The sequence below is a fragment of the Coturnix japonica genome, chromosome 13 (genome assembly GCF_001577835.2).
Source record: "Coturnix japonica isolate 7356 chromosome 13, Coturnix japonica 2.1, whole genome shotgun sequence".
NCBI lineage: Eukaryota > Metazoa > Chordata > Aves > Galliformes > Phasianidae > Coturnix > Coturnix japonica.
Window position 1 is genome coordinate 15,667,685 of NC_029528.1, and position 26,762 is coordinate 15,694,446.

At 49.4% G+C, this 26,762-nt stretch overlaps 3 protein-coding genes across 22 annotated transcripts in view; 1 reads left to right on the forward strand and 2 right to left on the reverse strand.

The window, feature by feature from the left end:
* LOC107320384 (ankyrin repeat and KH domain-containing protein 1) overlaps positions 1 to 18,154 on the forward strand; it is a 97,435-nt gene extending 79,281 nt beyond the window's left edge. For 5 of the 19 annotated variants that reach the window (XM_015876164.2, XM_015876166.2, XM_015876181.2 and 2 more), the window contains 11 exons: positions 425 to 502; positions 2,097 to 2,243; positions 3,704 to 3,814; positions 5,084 to 5,233; positions 5,538 to 7,150; positions 11,225 to 11,419; positions 12,472 to 12,726; positions 13,293 to 13,468; positions 14,246 to 14,410; positions 17,548 to 17,721; positions 17,925 to 18,154. In XM_015876164.2, coding sequence (XP_015731650.1) covers positions 425 to 502; positions 2,097 to 2,243; positions 3,704 to 3,814; positions 5,084 to 5,233; positions 5,538 to 7,150; positions 11,225 to 11,419; positions 12,472 to 12,726; positions 13,293 to 13,468; positions 14,246 to 14,410; positions 17,548 to 17,721; positions 17,925 to 18,068 — 3,208 coding nt within the window. In that variant the 3' untranslated portion in view covers positions 18,069 to 18,154. Of the gene's footprint in view, positions 1 to 424; positions 503 to 2,096; positions 2,244 to 3,703; positions 3,815 to 5,083; positions 5,234 to 5,537; positions 7,151 to 11,224; positions 11,420 to 12,471; positions 12,727 to 13,292; positions 13,469 to 14,245; positions 14,411 to 14,866; positions 16,888 to 17,547; positions 17,722 to 17,924 lie in introns of those variants that run through there. The other 14 variants (XM_015876174.2, XM_015876173.1, XM_015876170.2 and 11 more) reach the window with 14 other exon arrangements.
* Positions 18,155 to 18,652: 498 nt separating this feature from the next.
* Positions 18,653 to 20,043, reverse strand: SRA1 (steroid receptor RNA activator 1). Its single transcript, XM_015876191.2, has 5 exons — positions 19,915 to 20,043; positions 19,588 to 19,713; positions 19,268 to 19,473; positions 19,054 to 19,162; positions 18,653 to 18,976 (listed from the first exon to the last, which is right to left on the reverse strand). Exons 1-5 carry the CDS (start codon positions 19,937 to 19,939, stop codon positions 18,780 to 18,782), a joined length of 663 nt encoding a protein of 220 aa, XP_015731677.1. The 5' UTR covers positions 19,940 to 20,043; the 3' UTR covers positions 18,653 to 18,779.
* Positions 20,014 to 24,099, reverse strand: APBB3 (amyloid beta precursor protein binding family B member 3). Of its 2 annotated transcripts, XM_015876189.2 has the most exons (12): positions 23,840 to 24,099; positions 22,633 to 22,823; positions 22,282 to 22,358; positions 22,036 to 22,096; positions 21,693 to 21,827; positions 21,393 to 21,520; positions 21,290 to 21,295; positions 21,094 to 21,208; positions 20,923 to 21,016; positions 20,761 to 20,844; positions 20,322 to 20,689; positions 20,014 to 20,246 (listed from the first exon to the last, which is right to left on the reverse strand). In XM_015876189.2, the coding sequence occupies exons 1-12, from the start codon at positions 23,886 to 23,888 to the stop codon at positions 20,067 to 20,069; spliced, it is 1,488 nt and encodes a 495-aa protein (XP_015731675.1). In that variant the 5' UTR covers positions 23,889 to 24,099; the 3' UTR covers positions 20,014 to 20,066. The 2 variants fall into 2 exon arrangements, with proteins under 2 accessions (XP_015731675.1, XP_015731671.1); XM_015876185.2 differs by lacking the exon at positions 23,840 to 24,099 and having other exon boundaries at positions 22,633 to 23,719.
* Between the last annotated feature and the right edge of the window lie 2,663 nt (positions 24,100 to 26,762).

Sequence of the window (26,762 nt, forward strand, 5' to 3'; positions counted from 1 at the left end):
ACTTCAGTGTTATTTCTCTGTTTCTTCAGTGTTTTGCTGATGCTGATGTATATTTTCTGTAGCTCAGGCGTTATACCAGTTGGTGCATTCTTGGAGACCTGAAAGACTGAGCTTGCTTGCTTGTTAAATTACGTTGTCTGGTTTGTTGAATGCAACCATGTCAAAACACTAGAGGCACAAGTCTTGGTACTGCTGACTAGTTTAAACTACTCTAGCAGAACAGACAGTTGTCTCTGCACTGTTTTAGTAACTATGCTAAACTCTGAATTTATTGGAGTAGATTTTTCGAGTAAATTTGCAGGGAATTTAAAAAGTAAAATTCAGCCTTATTTATAATATAATCACAAGTTGTTGTTACCCTGTGATTTCTGTGATTTCTGATTTCATAATTAACACCTTTGAATTGCTATCTCTTCGTTTTAAGGAGGGAAGAAGCTGATGACTCTGAGCATTTCCCCTGCCAGGTTGATGGCCAATTTGATTTAACCTTGTCAAGCCAGAGGTGAGAGTCAAAAGAATTCAGTGAATGTACGGGGTCCATACTAATGACTTGGAAGATGATTGAGCTGCCAGTGAAGGAGATAATAACTAGCTGTTATAACACTGGTTTCCAAATAGGATCATTACTCAAAACCAATAAGCTTAAATAATGTCTTAATTTGTAGTCTTTGCTAAGAAATTTGCCTCTGCTAACTATTACTTACATGGAGATCAGATTCATACTACTTATGTTTTGTTGGTTTTTTTTTTTATCCCGTGCGTTAAAGGAGGTAAAGGGCTATAGGGGCTGATCTGCAAGACACATGGCTAACTTCAACAAGAATGCAGACCTGGCATCAAAAAGCACAGCAAGCAAGAGAGCTGTTGGCTAAGAGGGGGGAAGATAAGTTGGGCTCTCGGCTTTGTGGGTTTTTTTTTTTCCCCTCTCCAGAATTAAAATTGTCATCCATCATGGTTGTGAGGAAGGGGGAGGAGTTCCCTAAAATTCTTAAGAATGTCAGAAATAGGATTGTCTACATATCCTGTTTTAAGAATATAAACTGAGTTTTGCCTTAAGCCTCTCCTACAAATACCTTGGAATCCTTTAGAGTGCACTAACCATGTTAAACTCCTTAAATTGAAAAAGGGAGTGGTTCTTCTGTCAGATAGAAGTATCCCTAAAAATCAAGACAGTGTATAGATGAAAATTGGGCTGGTGTTTTTTTAATTTCTGCAGGTGCTCTTCTTGCAGTAGGCAATCTTTCTGAAAAGTTTCTAAATTTTCTCTTCCCAAATTTCTTTTCTCTTTCAGCATGGACTGGTTGATGACAGTGCTGTTATAGTTGAAGCATTTTCTAAATATGCCATAGATTTGTTATACCAAATCACTTTATAAGTCATTAACTTTAAGACTAGCCTTAAGTTGTAGGGATTGCCTCAGTTTCAGTGCTGGATGTGAACCTGAGCACCCAGAAATGCACTTTTTACATTCATGTAGATAAGTTAGCCTACAAGAGCTTACCTGTTCCTCTCTTTGTCTCTTTGCTATGGTTGCATTATTACAGGTTTTGCATATGCACTTTCATGTTGGCTTCGTTAGGAGTAAAATATCCTAAAATATGTGTGCCACGCAGTTTTACCAAGTCATAAAGTGGGGGGGACTGAGGGTAAGCAGAGTGCTTAGCTATTACTTACCTGTTTACCTGGGATCTCTAAAAAGAGATGAAAAATAACATTTTCAAGTACCTCGTAAGAAAGAGACATTATTTATAAAAGTATTTTTTCTTAAAAGCCTATTACAAAGGAAAGTGCATAATCAGGGTCTAACTTAAATGGCTGTCTAACACTTATTATAAAGTATTTTATAGATTATGTCTTTAGTACTTCTAATATTACCTGATTTAGCTTAGCACTCCATTTTTTGAAGGAAGGCTGTGAACTAAAGTGTAGGAAATTATTTAGGTCAGCCAACAGTTCCTTCAAGTAGGGTGTAGGGGGGGGGAAAAAAAAAAAAGGATGAAAGCAATTCATGCTGCAAATTTTGAGGTCCAGAAATGAACACTCTTGTGCTGTCAGCTTTGTTCTGTAATTTGTAATTGGTATGTTTCTGTTCCCAGACTTGATGGTGAAGGTAATTCAAATTCGTTGTCAACTGCTTACAAGTCTGTTTCCCTGCCTCTGACCTCTCCAAATGTAAAGCTGAATCTGACCAGCCCAAAAAGAGGCCAGAAAAGAGAAGAAGGCTGGAAAGAAGTGGTTAGAAGGTAAAGAACTTAATTCTGTGTTTAGGAAGTGTTTCAACATTTTTACTTGTAAATTATATACAAATATCGAATCTCCATCATTTAGTTCATTTAGTTATTTAGTTCATTTAGTTATTCCACTGTAATAACTAAAAAAACAAAAAACAAACAAAAAAACAACCAACGTTATTTTGTCATGCAGTCCTGTGAAAACAAATTGCTGTCCTGATTTGTAGTAACCCCTCACTAATTTAGCATTACTATGCTATGGACATTTTATTTGGCATAAGGGTTTTCTGTTAATGTGTTGTCCTTGGAGTACAAGGAGAAGGGAACAAATGGCAGCACAAAAAAGCTCCTAGTGCAGATGATTGGTTGCAATAAAAGTAAAGTAGATGTTGGTAGAAGGCAGGTGAACGATCACTTAGTGGCTAAAGTTCATTGTATTTTGAGTGGTTACCCTGATTGCCAATTCCAATGAAAATATTGTGACCTTAATTCAGTATTGGAAAACCTTTAAATCAAATTGTAGTTCTGCAAAGCATTGTCCCTTTGAAAATGTTCTGATTTTTTAAATTTTTTTTTAAACTGTCTAGCTAATAATCATCTGTAATCATTATTGTGTCTACTACATTTAACTAGAAATAGTCATCTGGCTGACCTGTTTTGCTCCCTTTATTGAAAAGGAATGCAGCATGAACATACGGGTGTCCCATGTGTAGGTGTACTTTCAATGCCCTGCTGCTTTTCTGTTCTGCAAAGGTAGTAACTGTGTGTGCTCATTCTAGGGAATTTTAGGCTGTGTATGGAGGAAGCTACAAACTTTATAATAACTTTAAAAAAGGCATTTTCATCTGAAAACTTAAATGTATGAACCCATAGAGAGCTGGCTTAGTTTTCTGCCTTTTGTTGCATTTACTATATGGTTCCCTGTTGTGACATATCCTTGCTAAAGGTCTAGCCACAGACTGCCCTGCCACCTGGTGAGTCATGCAGGCATGGAACTGTTGCAGAGGCAGCTGACTGGTCCAGCACTGCGCTCAGAACCTGCCATTGACCCTGGAGCTGCTCCATCTCTGCTCCTGGGTCTCTTGAGTCTCATAGGCTCGATCTAATTGCTTTGTTGGGTGCTGTCTGTTGTTTATGTGGAGATGCTGGTGTTCTAGAAACAGCATCTAAAACCTGAGCTTTCCTAGTCCCTAGAGGATCAGGTCTTGTCACAAAGACTGTGTGCATAAAGTGCTTTGTATACGCATTTGCTATGGCCTGACTGATGGCAAAGCACTCATTCAGCCAAAGAGCTGTTTGGCAACTGTAGCTTTGTGTACAAAATGTCTGGGAGCTGCGTGCCTTCATCTCCTAAGTCTCTCCCAGTCTCTACAGCAGGATTTTTTCTCCTCCCCTCTCTCTGTGAGTATCCCAATGTGGCTAGAAGGGATCAGAGAAGTAACCAATGAAAACATCCCTTCTACCCTTGACAGGCAAGTAGGCAGAGTTTTGAAAGACCCTCCCCCTAGCAACACTCTGCAGCCAACACCAATTGAGCAATTTCAGCTGCAGAGAGGAGGGCGCTGCTGTTCAGGAGCAAAAAGGTACTGTTTGGGGTACTTCTCAAGGTAAAAACCACTGAGATTTGTGGGTAGGGAGGGAAGCGGCAGTGGGTGATGGGTGGGAGGGATCCTGGGTGCTGGGGCAAGCTCTTTTGGTGGAGGAATTTCTTGGTGGATGGTGGTGTTGGGGTTCCAAGTCGGCAGAGTTGAAAGGACACCAAAAGGACAGTAGGAGTCCTTGGTATAATGGGATTTCTTAAGTTAGGTGATGTTGGGAGCTTTGGAGGTAGCAACTGGGTTGTCTGGATTGAGCAAGGAGGCTCTGGGGTGGGTGGAAAGACAAGACCCAAAGCATGAAATTGCCTTGGAGTGAGAGCTTGGTGCATGATCTGAGTGCCTGAGAAACAATTTCCGGAGGATCAAGTTACTTGAAATTCTCAGAGTAGAATAGCTGGGTGAAGCTGACAGCCTTTTCAGGGGGTTCATCGTGATCTGTACAGTGTTCAGAGGTGCTTGAACTATGATAACTGTGGTTTCTGAAACCCCTTTGAATCCCCTCTAATTGTTCAGTGTAGAACTACTACTGCACATCACTAGTAAACTGGAAAGCGCTGTATGGGCTTGAGAGGTCCAGCCTTTACGGTCTCTGGGGACAGAGGTGGCCCAGAGAGACCTTGGCTGGGGTCTGGATGCAAGCATAGATTGTGTTCAAAGACTTTCCAGTGGTGTATGCCTGCAGTGACCCACCAATACCATGTGAATCAGAAAAATTCTAAAATGACTTATTTCACTAAACATATGGGTTGCAGTGTTGTGGCCTAAAAGTGAGCCTGCTTCTGAAAAATCTGTCCTGCCTTCACAGTGGCTTCCAGCAGCTTACTGAATTGCAGAACTGCATGGTTTAGCAGTCTAATATCCACCGTTGTGTAGTGTCACCAGTTAAACTTTAAGATCTTTTGAAGCAGTGCTTCTTAAGTAAATTTAGGTCATAAGCTAAGCATTTGTCTTTCAAGATACACACACAAGATAAAATTGGAAAATGTTTCTGATGCAGTACATGAGGCACGTTTGTGATACAGCAGTGGTGGTAGAAATGCTTCTGAAGAATCCTTGTCAGGTGCTGAAGATGATAAATAATCTGAGTTGGTGATTTTTAGAGAGGCTCCAAAGGGTGAACAAAATATCAGCAGAAAACCACTTGCTACCCTGAAACATATGTATATTGCTTCAGCTACATGTGAGACAGTGAGGCATTTTTAATGTGCTTCAAGTTTAAATACATTTGACAGATTTGTGATCTTTGTGATATAGGTCAAAGAAATTATCTGTCCCAGCTTCTGTTGTGTCTAGAATAATGGGAAGAGGTGGGTGCAACATCACAGCAATTCAAGATGTCACCGGTGCCCATATTGACGTTGATAAACAAAAAGATAAGAATGGAGAAAGAATGATCACTATAAGGTACAGTTTTTAGAAATGAAACTCTTAACTCAGAAATGTCATTTATCAAGAACTTGTCTTTGCTTTTTAAAACAGGACATACTTAGTATCTTGGTTTATAAAATATAACTTTTATTACTACTGCCAAGATACGCTGATGTTCTGCTTTTTCAAAGTTATTTCTTGACTATGGCTATCTTAAGGATTAACTTAATGGAGCAAAACTATGGTAGACTTGTAGATCAATATCAAGTTGGGGCTACAGAATCTTGCACAAAATGGGGTTTCCCTTCATTGAAGGTAAATATATTTGTATCTAATCTAGGGGTGGTATGGAGTCAACACGATACGCAGTGCAACTCATCAATGCCCTTATTCAAGATCCTGCCAAGGAACTGGAAGACTTGATTCCTAAAACTCATATAAGAACACCTGCTTCGAGTAACAAATCAATCCATGCAAACTTCTCGTCTGGAGTTAGTACTGCATCTGCTTCAAACAAAAACTCCTTTCCTCTTGGAGCACCACCTCTCGTCACATCGCAGTCATCGACTCTATCTACTTTCCAGCCTACTAACAAATTAAACAAGAATGTCCCAGCAAATGTGCGCTCATCTTTTCCAGTGTCTCTTCCTCTAGCTTATTCTCATCCTCATTTTGCCTTGCTGGCAGCCCAAACTATGCAACAGATCCGGCACCCTCGCTTACCTATGGCCCAATTTGGAGGAACCTTTTCACCTTCACCAAACACTTGGGGACCATTCCCAGTGAGACCAGTTAACCCTGGCAGCACAAACAGCTCTCCAAAGCATAATAGTTCAAGTCGTGTAGGTAGTCAGAATGGAAATATTTTGCAGGCAGAGTCTCCCGGATTAGCTACTTCTAGTCCCATTACTGTCTCTTCAGTAGTTGCTTCCACCCAGCCGCTATGTGCAACAAGTAATCGGACTCCCTCTTCAGTTAGAAAGCAGTTGTTTGCCTGTGTTCCGAAGACTAGTGCTGCAGCAACAGCAATCTCAACTGTGACAAACACGTGTAGCACTCTGCCTTCAGCTTCCTCTGCGCCCCCAAACAATGGGCAAGTTCCTGCAGCATTTCTGCCCTCTACTGCTCCACAAACACAGCATTCTGCACTTAAAGCAGACTCTTTCTCAGCTGCCTCAGCACCCAAGGAGAAAGTGTCGACACCAGACCAGCCTGTTGGAAATACATGCACACCATCTTCCGCTGCAGGTAGTTCCAGTATGTCAGCTAGCAGCAATTCAGGAGTCACTGAAGCTCACCCATCTAGCAGCCCTGCACCTCTAACAAACACCCAAGATGAAATACTACCAGCCAGCATGTCTGAAATGAGCCCTTCTATGTCAATGCCTGTTTCTTCCAGCTCAGAACCTACTCCTTTACGCTTAGCATCACCCAGGTCGGTTGTTGCAGATAATCAGGACAACAGTAACTTACCTCAAGTAGCTGTACCAGCACCTCGAGTTACTCACAGGATGCAGTCCAGAGGTTCTTTCTATTCAGTGGTACCAAATGCAAACCTACATCAAGATCCTCAGTCTATTTTTGTTACAAATCAAGTTCCTTTAACGCCTTCTCAAGGTCCACCTGCTGCGGTGCAGCTTTCATCAGCCATGAACGTCATGAATGGTTCTCAGATGCACATTAACCCAGCAAATAAATCATTGCCTCCTACCTTTGGGCCAGCAACTCTCTTCAATCACTTCAGTAGTCTTTTTGATAGCAACCAGGTGCCCTCTAACCAAGGGTGGGGAGACTGTCCGCTTTCCACCCGAGCAGCAGCTGACCCATCTTTTGCTGTTCAGTCTACCTTTCTGAATAACTCTGTGCTAGGACATGTGGAGAACGCGCATCCTGATAACTCCAAGGCTCCTGGTTTCAGGCCACCTTCGCAGCGGGTTTCTACTAGTCCTGTAGGTAAGTAATTAAGATCATGCACTGAACAGATTTTTTTTTCTACAACGCTTCTGTTGTTTGAGATTGTTCGAGAAATAGTTTACAAATTATGGTTATGGAACACTAAATGATGACCTATTTTTGTCGATTTCTTTTTTGTCCAGCTCTTCTCGGGTATTAGTTGTTGGGAAAGTGATAGACCTTGTGTTGTTTTCCCTAAGAGGGAGGAATGTGTTTCTCTATTTGTAGAATTTAGAGTAGCTTTGATTTTTAGCTTTTGATTTGGAGTGTAGCATGTTGTTAGGTGGTACTAAAACTGAAACAGGCCAGAACTTTCAACAGATTCAACCTAGCAGCAGGAGTGACAGCGTGTAGTTGTTGAATGTTTTCACTGTATGAGATTCCAGATGGACTACTAGAGAATACAATATTACTTGATCCTGTAGGCCCAAGGGTGATTTCACTGAGCCTTTCTAGGATTTTGATAAGCTTATGTGCTCTGGGAAACTGGTGTGCTTCTGCATGGCTGTTATTAAGAAGCTGCTGTTGTTCAGCTGTTATGTATAGTAGTTAGAGCATAGAAGTTTTTAATTGAAGTGGGCTAGAAACACAGTGAACTCTCTGCCCTGCTGCGCTCTGCCTAGTAGATTATTATCATTTTAGCGATGATGATGATGATGCAGGTGCCTGGCTCCAATCATTTGGCTGGAAGAAACTCTCAAGAGGTCCCCAGTGTTACTCCTTTTCTTCTTGCAGAAGTGTATTTATGGAGCCTTGAAGATGGATAGCTGGAGAAGTTTACTTTAAAGTAGTCTTCCACAACACGTGGTAGTGTTAGATGATTCAGCATATGTTTCAGGACTTGAATGCTGAATTTGGACACTTCAACGGTTTGACTTTGACTTTCAGACTAAAGGAGAAGGGGGCATTAGAAAGATGTGGTGAGAAAAAGGGTTTTTAGTATTCCCATTCATTCAGTGAATTTAAAAACATTTAGGGTTTCTGAAAACCAGATCATCTCTCTCAGACCAGGTTTAACCACCATCAAGATACTTCTTTTGACTGTAGTATTCTCAAGTGTTTAATTTGAGCTGCGTAACTGCACTGCGAAGCACATGAACACCCAGACTTTTTATACCATATCCATTCCCAGTGCAGTAAGCAGAACTAGTTGTAACTGAGACTTCGGGGGGGTCAGGTAACTTGGCCTTGTTCATCAGATGCCTGCCGACAGAAGAGCTGGCAGACCCTCCTCAGTAGACTCCATAAACTGGCTCATTGGAATACCTTGTTCTGGGGAAGAAAGGTTATGCCAAATTCTGAGTGATAGTGGTTAACTGATTCGTCGGGTTCTCTACTGCCTCACAATGTCATTCTTATTAATGCTTTTGATCACCCTTATTTCAGAATCTGCATTTTTTTTCTGTCATACAGAAGGAGAAGGGATTTGTGGGAGCTGAAGGAGAAGGGGGTGTTTGAAAGGTGTGACAGTGAGGAAAGAAGTGAGAGTGGGAGGCTGAGGACCTCTCCAACACCTTGACCCTTACCCAAGAAGCGTGGTTCTCCAGTCTGTCTGCCCCTTCTCTCAGTGGGGTTTTACAGATGAATAGGCCTTTCCAGTAGCCTCAGCTGTTGAGGTGGGGTGAATTGGAACTTAAGTTTTAGTGGCAGGTATTGTGTGATTTCAATGAGTGCTTGTGTGTGCTTTAGCCGCAAGCAGTGTTATGGCCACAGAACATTGGGCCTTGCTTGGTAATTCAGTATGCCTTTATATGTTCAGAGTGGATAGTAATGGTCATAAAAACAGATACAGTCCTCTAATCTCCGGCTGTGACTCTACACTTGATGGAGCAGAGGTTTCTTTTATGACTGTCTTGTACAGCTGGGCTGTAGGAAATCTTTCTGCAGATCAGCATCTCATAGCAATGGCCTCTAAGCTGTTGTGGTAAAAATGTAGTCTAATCTGATTACACACCACAGCAGCTTTTTCTTAATTGTTTCTTTAGAGTTTCTGTACTCTATTCTTAGGTAAGTGCTATTGCAACTTGGGTTGTCTCTGATGGACCAGTTTGTTTGAGGCTCAGATACCTGTACACACATCCTTACTGTTTGTGGATCTGTTTTGTGAATGGCCTTTTGTCCCATGTATGCCTTCAGCTCTCAGATTGATTTTTGGGTGGTTAGAAGTCTGCTTTTTCCTCTGCATTTTAAAGAAGGGGTTTGAGAATTTGTGTTAAAAGTTACTGCAAAGTTGATATAAGCCATTTGAAAAAGGTAAGATAAAAATAGAAAATGTTCTTAACAAATTGAAAAGTCACTACTCTGAATTTGTGCATCTTTGACTGTCACACTTCCTTCTACCTGTTAAAAATACGGAGCACTGCTGAAACTGCCGTAGTAGTAGTGTCATCACACCTGGAAAGCTGTGCCCCCATCCTACCAAGCGCTCACAGCAAAATTATGCATCTTACCTCTGCAGAAGAAATGTTTTTGTCATAATCTGTACCTTGCTCTGTTTAGGAAATTAGCAATTCCCATGGGCCTCAGCTCCATTACCCCTTCTGCACAAGGTGTGGAGTTCTTGAAACTCATCTTCAGTGGTTGCCAGCCAGATGGAAGCTAGTCTTTGATATGCAATGGCATCCATGGCCATAGAGGCTTTCTGACTGCTTCGGATGTACTGTCATACACGGAGAGATAGCAGGAGCATCCCATCCCAGTAGCTTGGTGGCAGGTGTGTGGGAGGGGCCCTTGGCTAGAGATGCCGCAGTCCGTTTCTGGCAAGGAGTGTTCTGGAGGAGACCCAGTGCCCTAGGAGGGAATGGTCCAGGCACAGTGTGTGTGCCAGCAGCCTGCACAGGCCTTGGCAGTGTCCTCACAGTTGTGCACTCTAGGCTGTAGTTGTTTGTGGCACAGCAGGGGCTCATTCTAATCACTCCATATTCTGGTGGTGGTGTGATTTGCCTTTGCATTTCTCCTTCTCTGTAACAGAGACTTTAAATAAATCTTTTGGGCAGGGCTAGTGCTAAAATCACTACCTCCAAAAGCAGCGAGCCTTTTCTGTTAATGTGAGCAGGTTGGATCTGCTACTTCTGGAGGCAGTAAATTGAGGTCATTTGGTTGATATGTTTTTCTGCTTCATTTAATAATGTGAAAAAGCATGGCTTTCAGTAATGTATCCAGGAGATGAAAGGTGCATCTTTAGTTTATGACCTAAGCTGTTGCCTGTCACCAGTGCTGCTTTCAGACTTCCAGCGTGTAAGCAGGGATGCTGTTTCAACCTCGCTCTGTGACAACACAGACTGGTCCTGGTTGTGGTCATCTGGAAATGTTTAAATGGTATTGAAACTAGTCTTCTTCTTCAATAGACCCTTGAAACTAAACCCAGAACAGGGATAAACACATGGCCATGCCTGCTTCTGCTTTTATTTATTTTTTTTCTTTTTTCTTTCTGGTAACAGTGTGCGGTAACTACTTTTTTTACTTTTTTTATTTTGGAAAAGTGCTTAAGAGCTTAGACTTATTCATGAACTGTAATTTCTCTTGCTAATTCATTTTTGGGGACTTTAAACTCCATCTTTTCTCTCCTCTCATGCATTTCCGTAGAAAGTAGCCCCTCTTTTTTCTCTCTGTTTCCTTGGAGGCAATGTGTTCTGACTGACCTGTATTTGAATGTACCTAGATGGCAGAACTGTGCTGCAGTGAGACTTCCTTAGTGCTTGATTCCCTTGGGGCTTTCACAGAACCCTGTGTTCCTATTTGACTAGTGGCACTTGGTAAAGAAAGGCTTTTGCCACCACCCAGTTTTCCTCTTGTAGCCTCAGTTTCAATTCCTTGCAGTGACTGAAGAGATTTATTTTTTTTTTAAACAAACAAACGAACAAAAACTTGAGGCAAAAGCAGAGATCATACAGAAATGCTTTCTGTTGGTTTCTGTCTGCAGGAGAATTGTGCACCTGTAAAATGATCTTAGGGTATGCAGATACCCCTGAAAGTGATGAGATGCTTTAATTAAGTATATTGAAGCACAAGCTCTCTCTGGTGCTTTGAAGCAAGTTCCCGAAGAGTATTTAATGAAATTTATGTTTATTTCAGGCTTACCCTCTCTAGATCCATCCAACAGCTCTACAACTTCTTCTTCAGGTCCTTTGACAGGCTTTTCAGCAAACATGCAAGGAGCACGGGTTTACCTTCAAGGGCCAGCGCCTGTTGGGACTCCCAGCTTTAACAGACAGCATTTTTCACCACATCCTTGGACAAGCGCAACAAATTCATGTAGGAACTTCATGGGTCTGTCTTAGTTAACTGTAAATTCTTAGCTATTGTCTTCAGTAGATTTGTAACTTGAGGGGAAATTAGACAGTTAAGAACACAGTGCTTTCCAATTGTGTTTAGCAGTTGTGAGGTTGCCATGCCAATCCCACTTTACTATTTTGTTTCTTAACAAGTAAAATGCCACTAGTCCTGGTAACGTTTCCAAAGGCTATTTGGGAAAAAAATTGGTTCGGTAGGTTCTAAAAGGAGGAGGCATGAAGTTGTGGGGGAGTGGGAGTGTTAACAATTCCCCTCTAAACAAATGTAATGTTAGGGGAACATGTTATATTTATCATTGTTTGAAGTTATAATTCCTTTTTGTTTTTATTATTTAAGTTGGTATTCTGGAATTTACTTGTTAGTCAAAATATCCCAATATCTTAATGCATCATCCAGGGTGACAGAATGGTTTCCAACTAATGGGAAGAACATGGAAGTAGCTTTACAGAAAATATGGGTCTTGGATATTGAGTCTAAAATGAAGAGACTTTTCATGTCACTGCATGCAGCTTCATTGCAACTCTGAGCTTAAGAAACGAAATGTTTAAATGAGCGCTCAAAACAAGCTGGATTTCGCAGAAACAGTGACGCCTCTGAAGTTGGTGCAAGTTGTGCTCTTATGTTACACATTTGGCTTTGAGAAGCTGTCTTTTAATTTCTCTTCTGCTGGAGGTGGTAGATACCAAAACCAGGCTGCTTTGATATTTATGGTATCTTGGCTGATTTTTCATATCTTCCTGAAACTCTTCCATGTTTCTTATTCTTTCTTGTAGTTATTTTAGGTGTACTACTATGTCATGAGACTATCACAGATGTGGCGGCTGAAAGCATTTGTGTTAATGTTCATTACAGAGTTAAACAGAAGTTCTGTGAAAGATTGAAGGATACTTTGAATGAAAAAAAGCCAATAAAAACCTTTTTATCATTTGCCTTGAGATAACACTGGAGGGATAGAAAGGGTAGTGTTTACTATCACTAACTTCTGTGTTTTTTGTGTGGGATTAAGCAAAATAAATTCTTTTTTTCAGCAGGTGAATCTCCTATTCCATCAGTTTCCTCAGGATCATCTTCACCCCTTTCAGCTGCTTCTGCACCTTCTAACTTGAGCCAGCCAAAAACGGGTAACACGAATCAAGATCGAAAGGTACCCCCCCCTATTGGGACAGAAAGACTTGCTAGAATTCGACAGGGAGGATCTGTCACTCCTACGCCCTTAGGAACCAACTTTACAGCTCCAGTTGGTCATAGTGGTATTTGGTCATTTGGAGTTAACAGCGTATCTGGTGAGTCTATTTTTCACAGTCTGGAATAGCTTGAAGAAATTTGTGGGGCCTTTTGAAAATAGTACATTTGAAAAGGAAGTTGGAGAGGGAAAGAGGGAGGTGGATATAATGTACCTTAGTAGGAAAACTAGTATCATATGCTGTAATTTTCAGGGAGATCATCAATGCAAATATTGTGATTTTTGCTCCTAACAGAGATGATTCTCACTCAGTCTGGATCATCTGTATGAGGACACTTGTAAACCCTGAAAAAGATTTCAAAAATGTTATATAAAAGTCTATTGAGAATTGTAACCATAAACAACTTTTACTTACTAAGAGTGTCTGTCTCTGGGTCTGAACCTTGGCACTGAAGAGTAATTGCCTTCCTCCAGGTTTTTCAGCTTGCTGTTTGCAGACCCTTTAAAAGCTGTGTTGCAGCTAATGCATCCAGAAATGTATAGTTGTGAATGCTGATTTTACATTGTTCCTTTGGATTTGTGGAGATGCATGCAGCTGTACACACTCAAGCTCTAGAGTATCTTTAGTCCAATCTAATAGTTCATTTTCAATCTTGTTCTTTCCAGAAGGCTTGTCAGGTTGGTCTCAGCCTGTAATGGGAAACCATCCAATGCATCAGCAGGTGTCAGACCCAGGCACGTTTTCTCAGCATCAGCCAATGGAGAGAGATGATTCTGGAATAGTGGCTCCCTCAAACATTTTCCATCAACCTATGCCAAACAGTTTTGTGGATTTTTCTAAAGTAAGTCATAGAGGGATGAATTTGGGCTGTTGAATGACAAATGACTTTTTAATTGGAAGGATAATTTGGGCAGTCTAAGCCTAATAGATTGGTTTTGTGATGCTTCTTTTCTGTGATTGGTTTGGAAAATAACTGGAAAAAAATGGGTAATGTAGGAATTTCACTTGTACTAGTAGACATAGGAGTCTGTAGCATTGATGCTGAGAGACAGACTTACTCTGTGTGCAAGCGTATTTTCTGTTTTGTCTGTTTACACTGTATGTCTGTGCCTCTTTTACCATTTCTTGCTGTAATATGTAAATCTACTTTCATCCTAGTACAGTCTTACTGACTAGAAGGATGCTCAAGCCCAGAGGCACGCTTAAACTAAACCAGAACTTGCAGATGTTCTCCTGTCTAGGCACTGGATGCCTCCATCAATCTTTAGTTTCCTTTTTCAGAGACCCAGTCACCTGGAAACAATAGTGTAAGGCTGGCTGAGCTCCAGAGCCTCATTAAAGGTAGAAACCATGTTTGTGAGTGCCATGGGCCTTTCTTAAGAAAGTGACAGGATGAGAAAAACTCTTGCAAGTCTGCCCTTTGTGTATTAACACTGGAAAATAGCTGGAGGCAGACCAGCATAGCCACGTCATAATCAGCTCAGCCTCTGCTGGAGAACTGTCCGGTGCTATGTGCTTGATAGTGAAACCGCTTTTGCAGTGTGTTTCAGAAGTAGCTGTAGTGTGGCTATCTTTGCTACTAGTAACTGGTTCCCTGGTGCTTGTTTTTTCCTTTCAGGGCCTACCGATTTCCATGTATGGTGGCACTCTCATCCCCTCACACCCTCAGCTAGCGGATGGCCCAGGAGGCCCTCTCTTTAATGGGCTTCATACTCCAGATCCAGCCTGGAATCCCATGATCAAAGTTGTCCAAAATTCAACAGAATGTACTGATGCTCAGCAGGTAGCGTGGTTGCATTTTTCTGTCTTTGCTTGTGCTTCTGTGGGTCTTTTTATGGTGTTACGCTTTGTTTGGATTATTTTTTTTTTAAGCTAAATGTCTTTTTTTTTTCCTAGTTCTTTGATGCTAGAGTCGAGATTGTGTGATTTTTCTGTTTATTAATACATATAGCAGTATCAGTGTGGAAACTTTCAGGTAAAACAGTGAGAATTTCAAGAATGTTCAACTGTTCAACAGGGTATCAGCTCTCTGTGTAAGAGGTAGGGTTTACACCCGTGCTTCTTATCTTGCAGGTTGTCAGTCAAAACCAGGCCAGAGCTGAAGACAGCTCCCAGTGTTTGGACAGTCTTGTTATATTTTAGGGGAAGCCTTAAGCTTGCCCTCTAGTGGTTAAATTCTCTGTTAAAAAAAGCTTTATTTGTTTTCATAATAGACTTGTCTTTCTATTTCTTGCTATAGATTTGGCCTGGCACCTGGGCACCTCACATTGGAAACATGCATCTCAAGTACGTCAACTGATTTAAGGGGGTCTATCCTTTTTTAGCCTTGTTTGGGAAACCTTATGATTTGAAGAACCCTGGGGATTTTTTTTTTAATGTGCCTAACTAAGCAATTTTTTGTGGGCTATGAAACAGTGAAAACTTGATTGCCCATTGCATAAGAACAAATTGATTTACTTATACAATTGATTCTGTTCTCCAGTTAGTTTAGCCATTCTGAACTTAAAAATCAGATAAAATTGATGCTTTTGGCTAAACTACTAAATGCTATTGGTATGCAGGAGAGAACTAGATAATTACATGATTACAGCCTGCTAGGGTGGTAAATACGTGTATAATTGTTTACATACTTAAAAGGAAAATCTGAGTAAATTTCATGTTTTATATTGGCTCTACTTTCTGTAGCCTGTATTAATGTGAAATATTTACCTGAATATTCAATAAAAGCTGAACAGTATTTATAGGTTGTGTGTGAGAATTTCGGAGAGGATGTATGTTGTCATTGGTAGCTGCCATGCTCAGCAATGCATCTTTTCAGAGTCACATCATTAGCATGTATTTGTAGTCAGGGTTTGGGGAAAGAGGGGAAGGGTTTTGATATGCAGTTGTTTGCGATGCAGAGTTTGCTGGGTCCTTCCCCTGCCAGTTGTGGTGATTTAGGGTATGGTACTTTTCTTTCTCTTTTTTTTCTTCTTTGTGAACATGGTCATGCGCTTTTCTGGGTTAGTTTTATTTCTTTCTAGTGCTCTTTTTCCAGGTGTGTTGCCCGAGGTGTTGTTCAGGGACTGACTTGATACCTTGGCAACCAACGTATATCAGTATAACAGCCAAAAGAGAGGATTCAGTGATAATTTGCATGGAGTGAACGCTTGAAATAATGTATTAGTGTCTGTTCTCTGTTCCAGTTACTCCTGAGTGTTCAGGAATATTAAAAAATATGAAGTGCACAAGTAGTATCTGAGTATGATAGGCAAATAAACATCAGAAACAACACTGGATGTGTTCAGATGTTCTGTCTAGTATTCAAGAAGGAAATGATCTTACTGCCACCCTGATAACACAGATCTAAAAGGAGAAATGATTGTGTTGTTGATAATTGTATTAAAAGCTGATGGTGAAGGAAGAAATGGCATTCTAGTGCAATAGCTTTTGTGCTGACTTAGCTGTCTGTTCTTGGGGCCTCCTTCTTGCATTAGTGAAGAGCTCTGCTGTAGGCATTGTCGTTATCTTCTACTGGCCATCAGACACTGTGCAAGAGAAGGCAAAAGAGGAAGGCTGCCCAGACTGTCAGTGATGCGTGTGGTGGTGAGGGGCAGTGTGATGACAGGGAGCTGTCTGTCCCCAGCCTGTACACTGCTGAGGTGAAGGGCCCCTTGGGGCTACTGCCCTGCTGGCCTCAGCTGCGTGGCTGTGATGTGCACAGCTACCTGCTCCTGGACAAAAGTTGGGCTTTGTCTTGAACAGGAGCAGTGCCCTCAGTGGCTGTGTCCTTGCCTGCTGTGGGCTATCCCGAGCTGGTCCCGGTCAGCCTTCAGTGCTCCCAGGTGGCTCTGCCTCTCTGCCTCACAGCATGGCTCCAGGTGGCGCAGTGATGCTGTGGGAGCGCCCTGGTCATGCCTAGCCAAGCCTCTATCCATAGCTAGAGTGGAACAGGAAGCCTAATGTTTTATTAATAAGAAGGCTGTAGCTGCTGCCTAGGCCATCACTGCCATCGTGCTGCCTGTGGGAGCAGTAAGAGACCTTGTCTGGCATTTGGGGGTTGTATTGCTGGGGAACGGTTTCCAGCAGAGAGCTCTGCTCCCAGGCAGGGGCAAGTTGTACTCTGGCACCCTGACTTGCTGGAGCAGCACAGGATGGCAGCATAAAAGCTGCTCAGTCCTGAGAATTTCAGCCCCAAGAGCAGGAGATGGTTGGTACAGCTGTCACCTGGGGTACCTGAGTTGTGCCCTATTAACTGTCATCCAATTCCCCCCCACAAAATAAAAAAAAAAAAAAAAAGAAAAACCCTCGTAGCTGTCAAGCAGGCCCTTTTCTGAACAGAAGCCTGGTGCTAGTCCCTGTGCTAGCCATGTTTCAGTTGAGTGGCAGGTACTCATCCTGTGGGCACTGGCTCCACCACTGTTTGCTATCAGTAAGCTTGTTTTAGAACCACCATGAGTGCTGGGTCTGAAGCAGAGAGGGCTGCAGTGGGTGCCTTTGTGGGTTATGCAGTGCCACTGTCCTGCTGCTCCTGTGCGGGAGCTCTTGGGATGCAGGATGCAAAAGCATCCTGGTGCAGAAGCCTGGGCAAAATCCTGAAGCACTGTTGGCAACACAGGGTGGACTGGGAGCCACTCCAACCTGAGCCTGGCCTCCACTGTGTGGGCTGCCGTAGGGAACTGAGTGTGAGGCTGCTTTCTGCCCCCACCTGTCCTGCTTTCTGTGCCTCCAGGGGGAAGGAACAGTGTGGGCAGTGGCTGCTGAACAGGATGAACAGTCTACTGCCAGCAGGAAATTTCACCATTGCTCCAAACTCAGCTGTGGCTCTCAGCATAGCTAAGTGCTACCCCTGAGTGCACTGGGCTCAGGACAGAACTGTTGTACACAGGAAAGGGGGCTGCCAGGGGACATCAGTGCCTGACAGCTCCCTGCTTTTGGCAGGTACCCGCATCATTTACGACCGCAAGTTCCTGCTGGAGTGCAAGAATTCACCCGGGGCCAGGACCCTTCCCTGCTGCCTGCCCCAGATCCCAGATGTCACCTCCCTGGCCCAGTCCAGCCTCGTCAAGCTGGAGGAGCTCAAGGAGCAGAATGAGAGTGAAGAAGCTATGCCAGGTGAGCAGCCCAGGTGGTGCAGCCCCTGCCTAAGCGAGGACCAGGCTAACAGTGCCTGGGGCACAGGGCTCCTGCCTGGCCACAAGAGCAAGGGGGGGAAGATTGCAGCTCAGCCTTGGGCTGTGTACCAGCCAATTGCCTGCATGTTCCCCTTGAAGGAGCCTGAACCTAACCCATGTCTGTGTCCCTCCATACCCTTGCAGATTAAGACCAGTTTGAGATGGACATCTGAGTTTCCAGCTTCCTGTCTCCAGGCCGTGGCTGGGCCTGTTCCTGGGCCTTGTGGAGGTGCTGGCACCGTGACCAGCTGGCTGCAGCCCTCTCTGATGCTGGGGATGGATGTGTGACACCTCAGGCTCTAGCACAACTGCCTGGTGCAACTGCCTAGGAGCTCATGCTTGATTAATAAACACCATGAAACCCCTTTGCTGAACTGGTGGATCTCTCCTTTGGTCCTCAGTGCACCAGGGAGGGAGGCTTACAGAATCCGAACAGCAGAGGTACCTCCCTCCTGCAAAGGAGATCTTGAACATGAATGTCGGAACTCAGGGTTATGCCAGCAACTGCTCAAAGTACTTCAGAAGCGCAGGCTTACATCTGGGGACAGCCTGTTGTAAACACCCAGCTGGTGCTGCCACTCATCTCCCACCTTGTCCCAGCTGTGTCCTGATGTTTCTATGCCAGCTCTGAGGCTGCCTGGGGTGGTTCCCCCTCTCCCAATACTTCCTGCAGTTGACACGGCCTCTGGCTCTGCTGCTGCAAGGCTGGAGGGTGCCAGACTTCACCCAGCTCGTCACAGCCAGCTGCAGGGTGGCCTCAGTGCTACAGGGGTGGAACCGCTTCCGATGGTGGGTTTGCGCGGCCCACAACCCACAGCTGAGGCTGCTGTAGCCCTGCACAGCAGCTCTGTACCTGGAGAAAGAGGGCTGGGGACAGATTAGAACAGTTTATTGAGCATCAGGTAGTGAATCGCCACCAAGATGTTGCAGTGATTAAAATGCCCTTTTCTGGAAGGGAAGTGAAAGGCAGAAGCAACGTTCCCCCTCCTGCTGCCCGGCTCAATCCGCAGCTCCAGGCGGTTCGGGCACCTCCGGGCCGGGCCCAGCTGCGCTGCCGTCCTCGGCCGCGGGCAGGTTCCTGCACTCTGCGATCAGCCGCTTGACGCCCACCAGCCACATGCTCACCTCGTTCACGTGGTCCACCATCAGCGAGCGGTGGATCTCGTCGGCTGCGTCCCACCGGCGCCGCTCCAGCTCTGCGGCACAGATCAACCCGTCGGCGTCCGGCGGCCGCTCCGCTCTGGGCGCGCCCCCTTCCCCCCCCCGTTCTCACCTCGCACCAGGACGACCATCCTCCTCCTCACGGGGGCCGACAGCTTCCCCCCGGCCCACGCGTCCCCAAGCGCCGTCAGCCGCCGCGCGATGTCATCGCACACTTGTTTCTGAAAGCAGCGACACGCGCTGGGCGGGGCTGCACCGGCGAGCGGCCCCGGGGGAGGAAGGACGGCCCCGGGAACGGCCCCGGGCCGAGAGCGGCGGGGTCTCACCTGCACGGCGGGGCGGCACGCGGACAGCGCCTCCCGCAGCGGGGCCAGCACGGCCTCAGCGGGAGCCTCAGCGGGAGCCTCCCCGTCCGCGGCACCGCTCTCCTCGACGAGCGCTCGGCTCGGGGTGCCGCGGGCGCTCGGGACGGGGCCGGGAGGGCCCAACGGGGGCGGCCCCAGCGCCGCGGGGGGGCGGTCCGGAGAGGCACCTGCGGGGAACGGAGCGGCGCGGGGCGCTCAGGGCCGGGGCAGCTCGCGGGGCCGACGTCGCAGCCGCCGCCGCGCGGCACGGCCCCCACCTCGCCCGTCCGTGCGGCGCTGACCTGCGGGCGGGTCCGGCGGAGCGCCCGGCACCCGGCGACTGAGCGGGGTCCGCCCGGGACCCGCGCCCCGAGTTTGCAGCCCGTAGGAGAACTGCGGGGGGTCGTTCCAGCCGCGCCGCGTGTTCCCTGCGGGACGGAGCGGAGGTCGCGATGAGAGCCGGGGCGGCTACGCGGCACAGCACTGTACTGCACTGCGCTGTACTGCACTGTACCGCACGGCACTGCACTGCGCTGTACTGCACAGCACTGTATTGTACTGCACGGCACGGCCGCTCGGCACCCGCCGCCCCCGCCCCGGAAGCGCATCCCCCCGCTGTCGGCGCTCACCCGGCTTCACGTAGAGCTCCTCCATGGCGACACGTCACCGCACCGCGCCCCTTCCGCCCGGCGCCGCGGAACTGAGGGCGGAGCGAAGCGGAGGCGGAGCCGAGTGCGGAGCTTTATTGGCGGACGGGCCGGTCGAGCCCCGCAGCGCCCCGTCAGGGCAGGTGCAGCAGCGCGTGGCGCTGGCGGAACGTCTCCAGCAGCGACAGCACCCCGCGCTTCCTCGGACCGGCTCCCGCCGCGCCGCCGCCTCCTCCCGCCTTCGCTCCCCCGGCGGCCACGCGTTTCGCCTTCGGCCCCGGCGCGGCGGCCACGAGGCACTTCTGGTACTGAACCTGCGGGGACGCGGGCGGATGGCGGCGGGCGGCTCCGAACCCGCCTGCCCCGCCGCCCCGCGCCGCCCCGCTCACCATGCAGGCCGTCTGCACCGCCTCCGAGATGGTGCCCGCGTCGGGCTCGCACCAGAACGCCGCGCACTGGAAGCGCCGCCCGGTGTCGGCGATCAGCGCGAAGGTGTGAGCGTCGCGGCCCACGCCGAGGAAGGTGACGTAGCGCACGTCGCACTGCCACACGTGCGCCTCGGCCTCGTCCTCGTCCTGCGGCCGCCGCTCCGGCCCCGCTCCGACCCCGCCGCGCCCCCCCCGGTTCCGCCCCGGCCCCACCTGCGCCCGCCGCACCCGCACGGCCGTGTCGGACACGCAGACGTGTGCGGGCGTCCAGCTGTGCCGCCCGGGACCCGCCAGCAGCTGCTCGATGGCGGCGTTCAGCACGTCCATCCCTGCGGGGAGAAGCGCGCGGTGCTTCCCCGGCGGCTGCGGGCCGGGCCGGGCCGGGGCGCGGAGACCTTACCCATGGCCCTGGGCACGGGCCGGCTGCCGATGTACAACGCCTCGTAGCGCCGGGGCGGCCTCCCTACGGCGTCCCGGGGATCCGCTGCCGGGACACGAGAGGTAAAGCGAGACCCCCCCGCCCCAGCCAGGTCCCCGAACCCCCCCGGGGCGACCCCGGTACCTGTACGCAGGGGCCACGTGGCCGCGGAGATGGGCCGCAGAGCGGCGCCGCTCGGTGAAGGGTCGCTGCCGGCTGCCGCGCGCTCCGCCACGATCTGCCGGGGACGGCGATGCGGTTTGCGCGGGGCCCGCGCGGCCGGGGCCGCCCGACGAGCAGCTCCGCGGGGCGCACCTGGGAGCACATCCCGTGCAGCGCCTTGGCGATGCCCTTGGCGGGCACGTTGCAGCGGAAGACGTGGCACTTGAGCACGCTGGTCAGCTGGTCCCGCGCCACGAAGGCGAAGTCCCTGCGAGGCCGCGGAGGACTGAGCGCGGTCCCGGCAGAGGCGGCGCTACGCTGAGAGCCGCGCAGCTCTACCTGCCGTTACCTGTCCCTGTGCGCGGCGTGACGGCGGGGGGAAGAGCGGGGTGGTCAGTTCGTGCCCGGGCCCCTCGCGGTTCGCAGCCGTGGCCCCGCCCCGCGCCCGGCACCTGCCCTTGTTGCAGCCGACGCCCCAGACGCGGATGTTGAGGATGTGCTGGCAGTGGATGAGGCTGTGGTCCAGAGGGTCCACCAGGCTCATGGTGTCCTTCTTCAGGATCATCACCAGGTCCTGGCCCTGTGGGGAGCCGGGGGCACCCTTACCTGGTAGCGCCTCCACCGCACACGTCCCATGCGTGCAGGACTACTGCCCCATGCTCGGCCCAGAACTACAGCGAGGGTGGGGACAGCCCCGTCCCACAGCACTGCACTCCATGGAGTGTAGCAGTGGCACCTGCCGTGCAGCTCACCTCTCCCCTGCTGTCTGCAGAGCCTTGGCTGTTGGAGAGCTGCTGGATGCAGTTGTTGACAGCAATGCTGCTCTTGCCGGGTGCTAGGTCCTCCTCGGGGATCTCCACCCAGCCCAGAGAACGCACAGCAAAGCACTGAGCAGAGACATGTCAGGGCTCTTTGCCAGGCTGGCATAGCCCTATCCCATACCTCTCTCCGTGCCTGTGTGGCCAGCCCTGCTCCCACCCTGGTAACCGTCAGCTGCTGTTAACCCCCTCGAGTGCCATCCCTGGTTTGCCGGTACTTGGCAGTGCAGGGAACCTAAAGGCTGTGTGTGTGCTGGGAAGTGCCTTGATACAGTACCTTGGAGCTGGGCTCTGCGCCACACTGTTGGAAGTCATCTCCCTGCCATGTCAGCGAGGCCCTGTGGAGGGATAGGATGAGGTGGGGAGGGGAGGGGAAAGCTCCTGCTCAGCATTTCTGGCCTTGACTGCCCCGAGGAGCAGCAGAACACCCCCACAACACTGTCTGGGCAGCATCCCACCATGGTGCCAGACCAAGCTTCTGAGTTTTCCTAGCCACAAGCCAGCAGAACACAGGCAGCCTTACCTCCTGGTCAGCGAGGCCATGGGGCTGGGAACAGGCCTGGATTTTGATGTGTGCTTCACAACAGGGGCCTGGCAGTCCTGAGAGAGGAGGAGTTGTCAGGAGAGTATATGCTTGCAGAGGCACCTTAGGAGGCCTCCCTTCTAGGACAGCAACCATCAGACAGCCTGGCAGGATGGCTGGGGTGGGGCTACTGTGCGGTTTCCTAAAGTCCTTCAAGGGATTTAACCCTGGCCAGGAATGGGCTGTGTAGGACTTTCAGTTGACAGTGTCCTGCTACAGTAGGAGGCTGCATCTGCACCCTGGCTGCTGGGATCCAGCACCATCCTTTCCTTCCCTGCCCATGTCCCATACCGTTTCCTGGAGCATCTCCTCTCCATCAGCCTCCAGGCACCCTCCTGGACTGGTAGAACGAGTGGGGTGCTGCCACTGTGTTGTGCCCGTGGGCACGTGCCAGTAGTAGGTGCCCTGAGAGTCATGGATTTTTCTCCAGCCAGGAGGAAGGTCAGGGTCCGTGTCCAGGCTGTGGTCACTCCAGAGGTTGTCTGTGCAGAGACAAGGTGAGGCAAGGGGGAAAGCTATCACAGCTGCTCCCACCTGCAGGGAAAAGTAAGCAATAAGCTGGTGGGGAAAGGGTGGCACATTGGCCTCTGGGCTGTGACCCGGTGTCCCAGCACGGAGTGGGAGAGTGCTGAGCAGGATGGCTTGCAGAGATGCCAGAGCAGCTACAGCAGCAGCAGATCCCCACACCATGGTCAGCACAGTCAGTTGCCTCACTGGCAGCCAGAGAGGGGTGGGATAGCCCTGCTGGGGAGGCGCTGAGTTGGGGTGCCCAGGCATAGCCCAGGGACATCCCCATCATCACACAGCTCCTTGCTCTCTGCCAGCAGTGCAGGATGCCAGGACTCCCAGCATGGCCAGGGAAGGGTAGCAGCCCTTTCCCGAAAGCCTTGGAGAGATGGAGTGAACAAGCCCGAGATGCAGATAAGTAACAGGACCTGCTCCTTGGCCTGCGGCTAAAAATACAGAGGTCATCGTGCCCCCCGCACCGCTTGTCTCCCGGAGCGGAGCTGCTAGGAAGGGCGGGCGTCGTGCCATCAGCCAGTGACGGTGCTCTGGCTGCCATTGGCCAGACCGATTCTCCCGCTGGACCACGAACGCTCCCAGCGCGGGACCCTGTCCCCGTCTGCTGTCGGGGGTCCTCCGACACCCCCTGTCTGAACTCGGTTCGGCAGCACTCGGACGCGCCGTTCCTCCGCTCCCGCCTCGCCGGGGCCCAGCCCGTCTCTGAGGCCCCCACGGCGCGGCGGGGGGAGGGAGGCGGAGAGGGGGTCCCGCGGCTGCCAGCGCCGTTCGGAGCGCGAGGTGCTCCACCCGCCCTTGGCAGAGGGCGAACGGAGCTGCCGCTGCCCCGGGCCCCGCCCGCACAGGAGGAATCCTCCGGGCCGCGGTGCCCCCCCCCCCGCCCGGCACCAGCGCCGCGAGATCAGCACCACGGACAGCGGCCGCCGCAGCTCAGGCCCCGCGCGTGCCCCCCCCAACCCCGCCCCGCGCGGCTGACCGTCGCAGTTGACGAGGATGATGGCCAGCATGTAGTCCTTGCCCAGCATGGCCCCGGCTGGTGCCCCGGGCTGCCGAGCCCGTAGGTGCGACCCGAACGGCGGCTGCGATGGGGGCGGGGAGCGGGAACGCGGTCGGCCGCAGAGGGAGCCCGAGGGCAGGGAATGAGCGGCGGGGAGCGGGGCGGGCTCGGAACTCGCGCATGCGTATTGGAGTCCGAGAATAGGCGCATGAGTACAACAGTCCTAAAACTGGCGCATGCGTACTAGCGACGTAAGACTGGCGCATGCGTGCTGGCGTCCTAAAACTGCCGCATGCGTACTGACGTCCTAAAACAAGCGCATGCGCACTGCCGTCATAAAACTGGCGCATATCTCCTATCATCACCGCCAACAGCACCCTATTGTCACCCCCCCCCAAAAAAAACCCGGATTTGGCCCCAAAATGGCGCTGCGTACCCTTATAGCCTCACTGTGGGGCTCTATGGGGCTCAGTGGGTCTCTATGGGGCGCCGGGTTCCCTCTGGCTCCTCCCCCATCTCCTCGTGACTCCCGTTGTAAATAAGCAACCGGTTCCGGTTCCAACCGGGACCCCCCTGTCATCAATTTATAAGCAATACGCCAATGAGTCAACGATATTCCAATCAGAAAATTTTATTAATTGTAGCGGGTAAAACAAAAAGGCAATTCAGCGCTGGACGACAGGGGGATCATCGTTCCTCCAACTGCCGCGCCGTCCCGTCCCTTGCAACTTCTTTTGTATTGTCCATCCCGAGCGTATTGTCCTTTAATTGGTCGGTCGTGATCGTGCGACTTGGTGTGTCGTTCCTTGGTTGGTCCTTCCGTGGAACTTTGTATCCATCGGGGCGCGCTTTGCCTGTAACTACGCAGAGTACACAATCTACCCATAAAATTAGAGTGTTCTGCAACCTTTGTGGCCTCCATATTCCACCATTATATCCCGGTCCTAATGAACAAGCACTCCACCACAATGCTACCACATCCCGGTCTTAATGAGCAAACATTTTATCACACCCCGAACCCCCCGAAGCCCCATGGCGGAAACACCGGAAACGGACAGCCGTAAACCGAGCTGCAACAACACAGCCGGAACCGGAAATAAGAAGGCGGTTTCAGTGATATCCCACAATCACCTCCGCCGGAAAAGACGCCATTGCTCGCGAACGAAATGGCGCCCATCAAATGAGGCGTTATATCCCGCAATGCACCTGGCCGGAAGTGAAGCGACTACACATGATCAAAATGGCGACTGCTACGTGCCACGTTAAATCCCACAATGAAACATACCGGAAGTGACGCGATGCGCATGATCAAAATGGCGACAGCCAAATGCCACGTTATATCCCACAATGCAACATACCGGAAGTGACGCGATTCGCATGATCAAAATGGCGATTGCTAATTGCCACGTTATATCCCACAATGCCACATACCGGAAGTGACTCGATGCGCATGATCAAAATGGCGACAGCCAAATCCGACGTTATATCCCACAATGCAACACACCGGAAGTGACTCGATGCGCATGATCAAAATGGCGATTGCTAATTGCCATGTTATATCCCACAATGCAACATACCGGAAGTGACTCGATGCGCATGATCAAAATGGCGACCGCCAAATGCCACGTTATGCCGCGTTATATCCCACAATCTACCATACCGGAAGCGACGCTATTGCGCATGATCAAAATGGCGACCTCCATATGCCTCGTTATGCCGCGTTATATCCCACAATGCATCGTACCGGAAGCGACGCTACTGCGCATGACCAAAATGGCGACTTCCGGATGACACGTTAGACGCGTTATATCCCACAATGCACCATACCGGAAGCGACGCTACTGCGCATGACCAAAATGGCGACCTCCATATGCCCCGTTATGCCGCGTAATATCCCACAATGCATCGTACCGGAAGCGACGCTACTGCGCATGACCAAAATGGCGAACTCCAGATGCCTCGTCATGCCGCGTTATATCCCACAATTCATTATACCGGAAGCGACGCTTCTGCGCATGATCAAAATGGCGACTTCCGGATGACACGTTATGCCGCGCTATATCCCACAATGCACCATACCGGAAGCGACGCTACTGCGCATGACAAAAATGGCGACCTCCATATGCCTCGTTATGCCGCGTAATATCCCACAATGCATCATACCGGAAGCGACGATACTGCGCATGACCAAAATGGCGAACTCCAGATGCCTCGTTATGCCGCGTTATATCCCACAATTCATTATACCGGAAGCGACGCTACTGCGCATGATCAAAATGGCGACTTCCGGATGACACGTTATGCCGCGTAATATCCCACAATGCACCATACCGGAAGCGACTCTACTGCGCATGACCAAAATGGCGACTTCCGGATGCCTCGTTATGCGGCGTTATATCCCACAATGCACCATACCGGAAGCGACGCTACTGCGCATGATCAACATGGCGACCGCCTATTGCCACGTTATGCCGCGTTATATCCAACAATCCACCATACCGGAAGCGACGCTACTGCGCATGACGAAAATGGCGACCTCCGCATGCCTCATTATGCCGCGTTATATCCCACAATGCACCGTACCGGAAGCGACGCTACTGCGCATGATCAACATGGCGACCGCCTATTGCCACGTTATGCCGCGTTATATCCCACAATGCACCATACCGGAAGCGACGCTACTGCGCATGACCAAAATGGCGACCTCCGGATGCCTCATTATGCCGCTTTATATCCCACAATGCATCATACCGGAAGCGACGCTACTGCGCATAACCAAAATGGCGACCTCCGGATGCCTCATTATGCCGCGTTATATCCCACAATGCACCATACCGGAAGCGACGCTACTTGCGCATGACAATGGCGATCTCAGATCGCCTCGTTATGCCGAGTTATAGCT